Source organism: Parus major, chromosome 8, assembly GCF_001522545.3.
Source record: "Parus major isolate Abel chromosome 8, Parus_major1.1, whole genome shotgun sequence".
In the NCBI taxonomy this organism is placed as follows: Eukaryota; Metazoa; Chordata; class Aves; order Passeriformes; family Paridae; genus Parus; species Parus major.
This window is the reverse complement of record NC_031777.1, coordinates 14,717,261-14,730,636: the sequence shown is the minus strand read 5'-3', so window position 1 is coordinate 14,730,636 and position 13,376 is coordinate 14,717,261. Positions and strand designations below refer to the sequence as shown.

Sequence of the window (13,376 nt, the reverse complement as noted above, 5' to 3'; positions counted from 1 at the left end):
TTCACTGCCAGTCGGTGTTTTCTTCTGCTTGTTTAATCTGCAATGCAGAGTCTTCCATTTGCTGATCCCCTGCACTTCTGCATTCCATGACTGAGCTCAACAGAAATTCTGTAGGTTGAGCATTTATAATAAGCCTCAAAGATCTGGACTGCAGAGTGCTTTATGCCTCCCTATTTTGGTGTTTTCCTACTTCCCCCTTGCAGTAGTGCTACTGATACTGGCCCCCCAAACAAATACTCGATTTCAGCAGCTACTGATAGCAGAGGTGGGAAATTACACTGTAGAACACAGAGAGGAAACACTGCTTTGGAAGGATACAAAGTGTTAAGGACAGAGCTCCAATATTCAAGTTATATTATCTTAAATGCACTGTGATGTAGAAGACGCAGGTTCTATCAATTTGTAGTCATGAAAGATCTTGCAGTATTTTCTGACTGAGCAGGGACATTAACTCTGGAATTCTAATCACATTATGACTAATGTAATTATTTTCTGCCTCTGTTCATTTCCTCTACAATATAAATTGAGTGCAGTACTCATCACTTCCTGTGCTAAGCTGCTGTGCAGTGTTTGTATGCATTATTAGAGAGCTGCTGCTTTCTACTCCAGGGATGACTACTTCAGTTACAGGCTGAAGTGATTCCTGTATGTATTTTCTATGAACTGCTTTAAAGGTGCCAAGATGGTAATTTTTTCTATTATTTGTTATTTGAAATCTTAATTCTTTAAGAGCCTTAAATCCCTTAGTTACATTAAAAGTTGAGTAACTTGTTTCTGAACATAAAAAACATTAACATAAAATTGGTGAATATACTGTGACTGGCACATACAACCTTTATAGTCTTTTTTACCCTTTGTTAGGACCTCAGGGGGAATCACCAAATTCACTGAAATCAGGAACATCTCCAAAACATAATGAAGAAAAAAATGTGTTACAGCACCTGGTTCAGACAACTCTCCCAGAAAAACATCCTTCAGCTAAGAAGAAGAGTATTAAACAATCACAAACACCTGTAACAAAAGCCACTTCAAAGATAACATCTAAGACTCTGGCTCCATCAAAAAATGCTGAGATTACAAATAGTAAAGACCCAAAACAGAAAACAGCTGCATTAAAATCTCAATCCTCCACCCAAAAGCATTCAAGGAGTGATTCTCCTGTTGTCCAGAAGAATGTGCACACCTCTGAGCACAGAGGTTCAGGACAGAAACTTGAGAAAAACACGGCTGATGCTGTGGCAGTTCAGCTTCATGACAATAATGAATGCTATTCTGCAAATAAATCTTTAAAACCTGCCACAGAAAATGGCAGTGACAGTAAATTGCTGGAGTCTTGTCAATCCAATAAACAAAAATTACCAGATTCTTCTGAAACTGTGCAATACGAAATACAATCCAAATATTCTCAAATTGCAGAAGAAACTATTTATAAACTGAATGTTTCGCTACAAAATGACATGGAAACAAGACAAATCTGTGGAGATCAGACTGGAATTAGAAAGACTGAAGATCCAGGGAAAAATGATAATACAGCTGAATTTCACTGTCATGCACAGTCTTCCAATGATGGATATTCAGACTTTTCCAAGGAAACCAATCAAAAGGCTATTGTTTTAGGAGAACTGGTGAAAAATTCAAAAGCAACAAATGTCTGTAATGAACAGAGTGATAAAATAAACTCTGAAACAGGTCTTAACTATGGTGAAAACACTTTGTCAAGCTTTTCCCAAGTAACCAATAAAGAAGATGAGACATCATCTCCTCAGATCCATGTGGAAGGATTTCTTACAGTTGATGAACTGTGTGATACATCAGCCTTGACTGAATATAAATCAGTTGCAACAGATTTAGATGATGCTTCAGAATGTTCCACAGAACAAATAACAGAAAAATATTCACCTAATTACACAGAGCTTATAGAACCTATGGAAATGCCAGAAAACCATGAAAATGCAGAGATTCCCTTTGTGGACCACTGGACTACAAGTGCCGTAGATCCAAAAGAGAGCCCTGAATCAGATACTGGCAGTGCAACCACATCCTCTGACGATATAAAACCAAGATCAGAAGATTATGATGCTGGAGGCTCTCAGGACGATGAGGGATCCAATGAAAGAGGCATTTCTAAATGCAGTACTATGTTATGTCATGATTTTCTTGGAAGAAGCAGCAGTGATACAAGTACACCTGAGGAATTAAAAATTTATGACAGCAGCCTAAGAATAGAGGTGAAAATGAAAAAAGAGGGTTCTGATCTCTTCCGTGTTAATTCAACAAGTGACGATGAAATACCAAGAAAAAGACCTGAAATTTGGTCCCATCAAGAGAGTTCACGGACCACTACTAGAGAATGCAAAAGTTCTACTTTTGGTAATGCACAGTTTACTCAGGAAGCAGACCAAGTTTCTTCTTCTGCTGATGAAACAGAAGATGACAGATCTGAAGCAGAGAATGTTGCAGAAAAATTTCCCCCATCAAATGTTCCTACTCAACAGTTCCAAGGAATTGATAATTTAGCTTTTGAGGATGCAACAGAAAATGATACTGCAAGCCAGGAGTTTTCTAAAACTAAAAATTTCAAACGATCTGTTTTACTTTCAGTAGATGAATGTGAAGAATTGGGAGCTGATGATAAAGTAGAAACTCACAGTTCACGTCAGCACTCAATAGATTCTCTTACTCCTTCAGAAGTATTTGACAGCGTTTCTCAAGAGCCCCATGGAAAGACATTTTATTCAAAATACTCATTGGAAACTGAAGATGGATTCCTGGATGGCAAACAGCGCAAGGATAGAGACAATAGGTTGGATAAAAGTGGAAGTTCTCTCCTGCATCTTCACGGTACTGAAATCCCAGGAAAAGAGAATCAAGGTGCTTCAATGACTGAACAAAGTTGCCCAGAGAAAGTATATTCAGCAGGTAGTCCACATCCAGGAGAAAACCAGCAAGTAAATATGAAAAATGAGGTGGCTAGTGAATTTCACCAGTGCAATAAGTACATAGACAATGATGCAAAATCTCAAGAAAGACCATGTCATCTGGATCTTCAGCAGAGAGAAACTAATTCTGATGCGCAAAAGAGCAGCTCTGCAAAACCTGTAGAAGCCAGTAAGAATCAGATGCTGACTCAGGAAAGTCAAGTGAGAGACAGTCAACCAGCAACTACTGAATGCGCTAATACTGATTTACTTCCAGGTAATGTACAGAAATAGAAACATTCAGTCATTCAAAACCAAATTAATAGGGAAAGCTTTGCAATTTGTCTGGGATTGAATCCTGAACTGAAGTAATTTTGGCTGAAACCATATTTAAATATTTTTAAGTATTTCACTTGGGTAGAGAATGCTTGTCTGTTTGAAATATCTGTCGATACCCTGCTGTTCAATGAGAAATTGACTGCAAGAGATTTATGTAATGCTAAAAGACAGATTGGATGCAGTTGTCTGTATTTCAGTTATTTTTGATCCAATCTAACATTGACAGCATCAGCTTTTGATGGAATCTTAGTATTTGTTTTGTCTGCTTGACAACATACAGTATGTCTAAATGGGATGTGCAATAACTAAAGTAATAACCTTAACTAAAGCGCACTGAACTGTTTACCTGAACAGGTATATGCATTATTGTTGTAATTTATTTATTTATATATTATATACAAATTTGGATCATTCTCCCACTGAATATAACTGAATATTTGCCATATACACCAGTGGGAGTAGGTTTGAACTCTGCTTTAGAGCTAATGAGATGTCTAAAATTCTAAATTTTACCAGTAAAAGCTTATTTCCTAAAAGAGATATTATACTTAGAACTGATGCTTATATACAAAAAAGTTCTAACTTGTTTCATGTAGCTAGATGAATACTTGTCTAGTTTTGTGTTTTGTCTTCTTTATATCAATAATTCAGTCTGTTTATCCCATCAAAAATATACAATAGTGTTGATTACAACTATTGTGTATTCAAGAGTAATGAAACACTGATGATGATCTATGTTCAGCCAGACCACAGAACAAGAAGACATTAAAAGTTGTACTATTTTTTTTAAGTTTGCTTGCCCTTGCCTGCAGCTGCCCTTGCATGTGCAGTGTAGAAATAAGCCTGTGGATAAACAATTTTGGTTTTAATTCTCTTCTAAGCTGACATAGCTTAAGTCACCATTCAGTAATCATTCTCTATTAACTCCCTCTATGCACCTCCTGGTCTAAATTTAATTTATGTAGTAAATGAGAAATTTCATGTGCATTAAGTGTATATTTACATTGTCATTTTCTGTATCAGAAACTTAATTATGGAGGTTATTGTTAATTACCAGTGGTGATTGCTCTTTAACTTAATTTATAAATCATACTTTGTTTTTTATATAGGAAATAAATGCCTCAAATTTTGTCAATTTTGTATAACTCTCCATCCCCCCTTTTTTAACCTGATTGGATTGTCCTTCCTGAATGAATTAAATTTTGCTCTACACAGCCCTGAGGGGAGGATCATCTACAATTTTTACATTGTACAGTATTGTGAATTATTTCAGGAGACATAGATGATTATGACACAATGGCACAAACCTGCATGTATGAACATCGGCCTTCAAAAACCCTTTCTCCAATATATGAGATGGATGTTGGAGAAGCAATTGAGCAGAGGATGGATTCAGAAACAGCAGTTCTAGAGATGGATTTTGAAGATCAACAGTTTGCAGAACAGGACTGGACTCTACTCAGGCAGTTGTTATCTGAGCAGGACTCAAATATAGATTTCAAAAACTCTGTTCCTGAAGACCTTAACTTAGCACAATGTCTTATCAATCAGACACTGTTTCTGGCACGAGATGGTTCGAATCCTCAGGGTACCTCACAAGTTGACACATTCAGTAGGTGGACTGAACTCATGTCTCCACTTGACGATTCCTCAGCAAGCATTACAGTGGCAAGCTTTTCCTCTGAAGACTGTTCGTCCCCTCAAGGGGAATGGACAATTCTTGAACTGGAAACCCATCATTAAAGTGTCAGCTGTTTGCAACTGAACTCCAACCTGTTCCCCAAATCTATTTTTGATGAGTTGTTTCCATACCATAATGAAATACTGCATCAGTCAAGAACAAGCAATTCTTGATACTGAGGCAATCTTTCTGATAAAATGAGGTAAATATGTTAACTTATCATCTAGATTTAATCACAAGTACAGTAATTTTTCAAGACTTAAATGGATGTCTTTTCTAAAAATGAACTTTGAGCATGTATTTTCTAGAATTGTTAGAAAAACTAGATGACATGAAAGAAAGGTCTGGGTTTCCACCCTCTCTTTTATCTTCTTTTTTGACATTTAATGTTCTCATTGATCAAAAATTTAAAGATGAATGCACTATTAGTAGAGCTATTCCTCTCCTTTCCCGCCCCCCTCCCCAATGTGGTGACTTCATTTTACAACAATAAAGATTCAGAATGGTTGTGTCAAAAGATGATGTGTGCCAACACTACTTTAAATGACAGCAAAACACACTTATATTCAAAGATGTTTCAATCTGAATCTGCCTTGGGCCTTATTAATATGAGCAGCTTGTTTTATCTGTTCCTTCCAGATTTGATTTTTGTATTTTGGTTTGTTTTGTTTTAGATGTTTCCAATAAATTTTTTTAATTACCTTTTCTTCAAATATAAAACTTCAGACAGTTTGTGCTGTGTGAAGACCACTGTTTCTTTCATGAAGTATTTACTTCTTCAGGAAGTAAATACACACATTTAAGTAAATATTTTAAATGGCATAGTGCGTGAATTCAAAGTTAGTAGAATGTTGTTCCTGCTCTAAGAAACAGCAGGTCTGATGTCTCTAAAAGTACATCTAAATCTGAAGTTGTGGTCAGTGTTACATCTCAAGTCTGATGTTAACTAGAATTACCTTCAGGCATAATTAATTACACTTGCACGTTCTCATGCTGAGGTGTATAGCAAGATTCTCAGGAATTTGGTTTTGTGTGTTTTCACAGATGCCACATTTTTGGGAGTGGTAATAGGATTCTTGCATCTTCATTATTATCTCTAGTGCAGCTTTTATAAATTGAGACTAAATGTCACCATAACCTTTGACTCAGACTGAAACAGGATATACAGATCCTTTTTCTGCTCTTGTCTCTTTGGGTGTGGATAGGACTGATTATTTTCTTTTGTGACTGACAGGGGAGGAAGGAGTGAGAAACTTTTTGTAATTCTTACCAAGTCAGAACTCCTGAAACGTACAGGGGTTTTTTCCCTGCACAGGTTGGACTCTCTTAAGATAACAGTAGAGGTTGTCCTTCACACATCTTAAAATCTAAAAAGGAAGTATTCTACCTCCTCTTAGTCATTAACAGAAGTGCCTTCAGAAGTGGGTGCCATATAGGAGTAAAAGGCTACTAACATTCTATTTTGGTTGAAACTACACAAGTACACAACTTAAGCTGACTGTAACCACTGATAACATGGTCAGTTTTGCAAGCTTTTGCACAATTCCAGCAGTGCATCTTAACTTTCTTGACAAACTTAATTTCTTTTTGTTCATAGTCAGAAACTCAGTTCTGTGGAAATACAAACTTGCCCTAGTGTATGATTAAAGAAGTTATGACTTCGGGTTTGACAGAAAAAAGATCTTTGAGGCAAAATAATTTATCTAGTTGAATTTCTGTTACAAAAGTAATGTAAATAAAAAAATGAATGGAGGAATAATTTTATTTTGTTTTTTTATATCAAGGTAAAGGGAAAAAAGGAAAAGCTTCCTTTCTCTTTATGTCAGTGGAGGACTCTAAATTCATGGAAGGAAGATTTTCAGTCTCATCATAAAAATCTTTAATCTGCTCTTTTAGCAGCAGCATAAATAAACTGAGATATTGTAATTCACAATATTATAAATGTAGTCCTTTGTATTTAACCCAGTCTTCATATTGCACCTTTAGAAGTGCAAAACATCAAGAAAACCTATTTTCACCTTCAGCATTTACAAGGTACATCAATAGGTGCTAATGTATTGGATAAAATAAAGAACTATAGTACTGGTCCTAGTAAAAGATGAAGCTCAAGAGAAGCTCTTACAAAAGGCTAAGGAATATTGTTTTTCAATGTCTGTGTAAAGCACTACAGTAAAAGTTGCTTATCAAAAAGTTTAATCAACTTTAAAATCCTGATGATATTCTGATAGTGGGCATTCACATGTTAAACATGATGAAGTGATGGAAAGGAGAAGTGACAGAAAGTGAAAGAAGGGATCCTTTTGTCTATTTTTCACTTTGCCCGTATTTTTAACTTCTAACTGAATAGATAAAGTGACACTGAAAACTGACACAAAATTTCAGGTTTATTGTATGAAATGCAATCACATATAGGGTTTTATAATTGTGGTTTTTGTCTTTGCATTTACTTTTTCAGTTGTATGAAAATTAAATTAGCTTCTCTCTTCAAGTCCCCAGTGATGTTGTTGCAATTCCTTTAACAGTTTTGCAGCAGACCGCTGATTAGGATATGGTATTGTTCAGTTGGTACATAGGCAGCCATAGAATTCAGCTTCCCACAGCCAAATAGTGTCTGTAGAAGTAGCGGGAATAGAAAGTGGTATTGTTTTTAATTCGCGTTACTAGAGCGCCTGTGAGGCTTAATCAGACCAGCATCCCACTGGCTAGACATTGTACAAACAAAGAGCAAAAACAAAGACTTCCCACAGAGTGGTTAGAATCCAAGATAAGACAAAAGACAAAAAAAAAAAAATGCACATGAATGGAAAAGTAAAATAAGAGTGTCAATATTTGTCTAGCTGATTAGCAATGGTTTCAACACATGATCAGTTTAAATAGTCATTTTTTTTCTCCTACTGTATGCATGACGAGAAGGGGATACTTTAGGGTGAGATCTGAAGGCTGGATAACGAGGGAGCTGGAAGAATGTATATTCCTGACCAGCCTTGTGTGCTGCCAAAACTGTTTGACCCTGACCTCATTCAGAAGAATGTTCAAGCTTAAAGCCAGGTGTAGGTAGCTATTTGTTTAATAGTATCAGTCACCTGAGTTCTTTGGAGTCCTTCTCATACCTCCTGGCAGTGATTTTTATCACTGTATTCACCCTTTCTCCAAAATATGATAGAATGTATAAAGGTTTGTTTGAAAACTTCATAGAGAAATAATCAAAGCCGGTGCCATGGACTCCAAGTGAATAGTGATTATGAGGTCCTGAAGGACCTCTAAAGCAAAGACAAGGTAGATACATCTGATGGAACAGTGAAAGGGCATCAGTGAGAAAACTAAAAAGATAGCATAGTCAGAATGCTACCCTTGCAGTAGTATTTGGAATAAGAGCAGTGAAATTGCTTTGTCAAAGCCTGAGAACACCAGTTCTCAGGTGAAAGCGACAGCTTACCTGAAGTTGTTCTTTGAATGGGCAAAGACATCTGTATCCTACAGAGAGTAAGACCACATTTAGTGGTGACTATCAGTGAAAATTTAAAGGAGAGGGCTTGGAAATCAGTCTCAGATAATGTCCCTGATTTGGCCTATCTTGAATGACATGTTATGAAAGTGAAAAATAGGAAAGATGTCCTACATGTATGAATGTATTAAATTTTTAAAAAGACTGGACCTCCAAAAGTGGTATCTGCAGACATATTTACTTTTTTATTCTCTTGGAAAGTTAGAGTCTAGTCTGGACTGGAGAAGCAGCTTTGCAGGGTTTTACATACAGATAATAGCTAAAATTGTATTTATGGAGTAAGTCAGCAACAGACATAATTGCAGACAGAAAAGGGAAGGCCAGACACTTGGAACCATATAAGAAAGTGAGGAAGGGAGAAGTTCTTCCAAATAATCTATTAAAAAAAAAATTAGATAAGCAAAGGAAATAAAAAGATGGAAGCAGGAGTCAAATGAGGATGAGAGGATTTAAGGAAAACTGCACCAGTAGCTTCACTGAACATAGCCTGCAGGGCAGATGAGTGTAAAGTATCTGTTTTGAGGTTGATAGGAATGTGTTCCGAGGGCCATGTTCAAAATGAGAGATTGGCCCACATAGTCAAAGGCAATAGCAAACAGCAGTTTGGTAGAGCCTGACAGAACTGCAGGAAGGAAACAGAGCCTAGCCTAAGAGAGAAATAACAGTTAGAAAAGCAGATCAGTAAATAATATCTTTTGGTTTGCTTTTTCAATGCATGAGATTATACTATGTTTATATAGTGCAGCAAAAGAAATGCAGAGGCTGAGACATACAGTGAAGATCAGAAGAGATAAGTAAGCATGAAATGAGATCAGCGGGCAGTCTGGACTGCTACAACTGATCAGATAAGTGCATAAAAAACCCAGACATCTGCTTTTGTGGTATAGAGGTAATGGAAAGGACACTTCAAAAAATCGTAAGTTTTTCCCTTAGAAAAGCTGCTTCTAGAATCAAAGAATCAAAGAAAAATTGCAGAAAAATCAGCAATACAGGAAAATGCAGGCTTGAACTGACTTCTAAAGGTCTGTAGTCCAACCTCCTACTAAAAGCAGGGGTAACTTCAAAGTTAGATCAGGTTCTTAGGGCCTCTTCAACATCCACAGCATATAAAATGAAAAAAAAGTCAGCAGGCAGAAACACAGTGCTTATGGGAAACAGATATTTGAGATTAAACTAATCTCATTATAATAAAATTACTTTGGGTATCATTGGAAAATACTAATAATTGAGTACAAGAAATATGGCTAGCTTGCAATGTTTTTAAATTCTGGATGATATGTGAATGAACTGTACATGTTTAATAATCTTATTCCATAATTATTTCAAATTTATACTCCATTTTTGAGATGGCAAATTCCATTATTGTTTTGGAAGAACTAGGGCAAGAGAATTTCCCGTGTTTCTCACAAAGACTGTCCCTGGGATGTGTTCCCCTAACTTTGTCTATCAGCTTGTTTCAGGGAATATGTTAAAAAAAAAATCACACACCTGTTCTACAGGTACATACTGTAGGAGACTATTTTATATGTATTTCAATATTTCAATATATATTATTGCCGTCTGGAAAATAATAAGTAGCATGCTCCTTCTACTTTGCTCCAGAAAACCTAAACCTTTGCATGAAGGAATTAAGAACTGCTCTTATGTTGTTCATCTGTTGCTCAGAACCAAGACATCTAGGAGTTCATTATTTTGCTTTCACTAATGTCAAAAAAACCTCTTGTTGACCTCAGCTGAATCAGGTTCAGGACTTATCTATATTAATGCATGTACTAGAAATGCTATTTTTCCAATATATCTATTTCGTAGTTTCCTAGTTTGACTCTACTAATAACATTGTACAATTGTAGGTATGACAAATTACAGCTAGAAAGACTTCAATTTAGGAGTCATAACTGTATGCATTCTGTTAATATTTCATGACTGGGGTGATTTAACATTTGTACATTGATGGATGACGTTCTTGCCAGGACTATACAGGAACTGAGGACAAAAGATAAAATGAGAAGTATTGCAGCTTTATTACAACAGATGATTCTCTGGAAATGGGCTTTCAGATCTGAAATCAAATATAATTAGAAGCTTTCATCTCTTGCAGAAAATCCACACTGATTTTCATCTTTCTCTCTTGAACAAAAGCAATATGCAATTTTCTTTTAAAATAAGCTTTAATGTTCAACTTTGGAAAAATTACAGTTCAAATGTCTTTAGCTAATTTAAAACCTAGCTTCTTTCTATTGACAACTACTGTGTGTTTAAGGAAACTAAACCTGTAACAGAGAAAAATTATTCATCTAAAAGATGGATATCAACTGTGGAAAAACACTGAGTTTGGTAATTTCGTTGGTTTTTTACATTTGGTAACTGAAAACAGAAGAAGCTATACAGAGCAGGCGTGCACATACACCTGTTTATTTCTTGCATTTGACCTTCCTTTCATACTTCTCTTTGCAATCTGCACTGTACACTCTATTAAGCCACAGTTCTGCAAACACAGAAGTGAATCCACAGCCACATCTGCAGATTGGCTTTCAGCTCAACATTCTCTTTTCAGGGAGGGTAATGGAGCTGACACTGGGGGCAGGCACTGTGCATACTTGTGCTTTTATATGGTACTCAGCTTAATGAGGTTCTAATCCTGATGAACCATCTGGATGCAGTTAAAGTATGAAATAATTAATAATGGAATTCCATTAAATTGCTTCCCTGTTCTCCTTAAATGACTTCTCAGAAGACTGTCCAGTTAGAGAAATCAAAGTCCTAAGAATCTTTTTGCATTACATGCAACAAAAGTCCTTTCTCTATTGCACAGTAAAGTTTGAATACATACTTTTCTGTGCCATACTTCATACGCATACTTCAATAACTCAAACTTCAATATCTGGAGAGGCTGACTGTAACTAAGTAACTAGATTCATTTAACAAGGACACTGATGCTCAAAATAGGGTTTGTATACTTAAAGATGATGACTGTTAACTGGACTGGAGTGTATTCTGGTGAACCTGAACAGAGGTCCACATGCCCAAACTGGGATTCAGCCCAATTACCCAGGTAGTCCATCATACTTTGTATTTATGCACTCGAGTGACAGTGACTACTCTTTCTCAGCTCCTGCTGAACTTAGTGTGAGTGCTATCAGATGCACATTTATAAAGACCACTTTATTTAAGTGTCTGGACAGAAAGACTTGTTACTGGAGTAAAAATTTTGGCTCATGTACCTTAAATGTATAAAACACTTTTGATACTGATCTCACCAACTTACTTTAATCTACAATATCCTCACCTATGCAATCCTTATGTCAGAATTTTTTCAATTTTCTTACAGTTGTGCTTAATAATTTTCATTCTTCACTTATTTTTTTTAATAACTCTCTTTCAAGTGTGGCATGACATCCTGCCAGTAAAGTTATATCAGTGTGCTTAAGATCAATACAGATAGGACACACCCCGTGTACATACCAGATCCAGAGTAGGCAGTGTAAGAACTTCTTGTGACTTTCACACAATGAGGTAATATCCACAAATAAAAGACCCACTTCTAAGTCAAACTTCCTGCCTGTAACAAAATCTCCTGTATCTGTAGAGGAAATAAAAACCTTCAATCTCTATTTTCTGGATTATGTTCTAGTAACCAAGATTAATCCAATATAGGTATAATGGGATGCATATGAAGAGAAGTTTGAGTCACTAACTGTAGTCCATGGCTTTATGGTCCTAGAATATTTTGATCACTCAGTCCTGTGGAGAGGAGGGAAGGGTGTTAAGCTCTCGAACTGAATGCTTGCATGTTTCCCACCCGCTTGCTTTCCAGACTTAGATAACGAGCTGGGGCCTAAGTAATCCTACTTTGAAATGATTTCTTGTCAACATGGTGTTCTGTTTCCAGAATATCTGTATGGTTGCATAGTCCCACAACCTTTCTTCCCCTTACTACATACTGAAGGTTCTTAGTTGATTTCTGTATGACAGAAAATAATAAATCCTATGTGTAAGTTAAATGCGGAGTCACTGTACTTCATTCAACTTGTGGACTGCTGACATCAATTTTTATTTGTGCTCTTTAAATGGCAAAAGAAAAAAAAGTTATTTTCCATCTGTTTAGTGAACTTTCAGTCCTTTTTCTCCTTTAAAAGAAAATATTGATTTTTTTAAAATTTTTTTTTAATTGTGTCATCAGAGAACAGGACATGTGATATGTGTGTGAAGATTGACAATCAGTTTTCATATAAAAATACACAGAGGGGAAGATACCTATGTAACAGTCCCACAAAATCAAACAATGGTGCTGATGTAGAACATACAGGATATGGGTCAGGAGAGCATAGAAAAACACTAATTTGATGATAGATTTTGCCTTGTCATAAATTAGTTATTCATTCAAATGCTTATGCCATTATCTTCATCATAGGGGAGTTCTAGTCACAAAATCTTTCTATTCTTGCCTAAGTGGGGTTCTGTACTCTGCTTCCAGGAAATATTTGATATGCTGCCAGACTCAGCCCTGTTCTTTCTCTCTCCTGCAACTTCACCTGTATGTGAAATGCACCATGTATGTATGTGGGAGAGAAATGCTTCTGAGATTTAAAGCTAAGACTAGCCAAATGTCAGAAACTGTTACAGCAAAGACAACAGTAAGTAGGAAAATAACTTGAACTCATCAGATAGTACAGGATCCCTCAAAAGTCCCTTTTGGGAAAGGAAACTACTGTGGAGAAGAATGCTCTGAATGCTCTTTCAATTCAGAAAAATGTATTTTCTTTGAGCCCAAGCTCTATTTAATTAGTGTTCTGACATCCAGGCTCAAAAAAAGAGGAAGTCAAGTCATGAAATACTCAAATGGTATTGCAGAACAAATTTCTACCAGAATTGTCACTTGGGCAGAGTCCCAGGGGCTCAGCATATCCCATTGCATCAGACTTGTACCAGACAA

The 13,376-nt window shown here is 36.2% G+C and overlaps 1 protein-coding gene across 2 annotated transcripts in view; it reads left to right on the top strand.

Annotated features, from left to right (window-relative positions):
• The window catches only part of BTBD8 (BTB domain containing 8), a 41,577-nt gene extending 29,133 nt beyond the window's left edge, over positions 1 to 12,444 (top strand). For both annotated transcript variants that reach the window (XM_015635998.1, XM_015635999.3), the window contains 2 exons: positions 862 to 3,195; positions 4,531 to 12,444. In XM_015635998.1, the coding sequence (XP_015491484.1) occupies positions 862 to 3,195; positions 4,531 to 5,000 (2,804 nt within the window). In that variant the 3' untranslated portion in view covers positions 5,001 to 12,444. The remainder of the gene's footprint in view (positions 1 to 861; positions 3,196 to 4,530) is intronic.
• Positions 12,445 to 13,376: the final 932 nt, after the last annotated feature.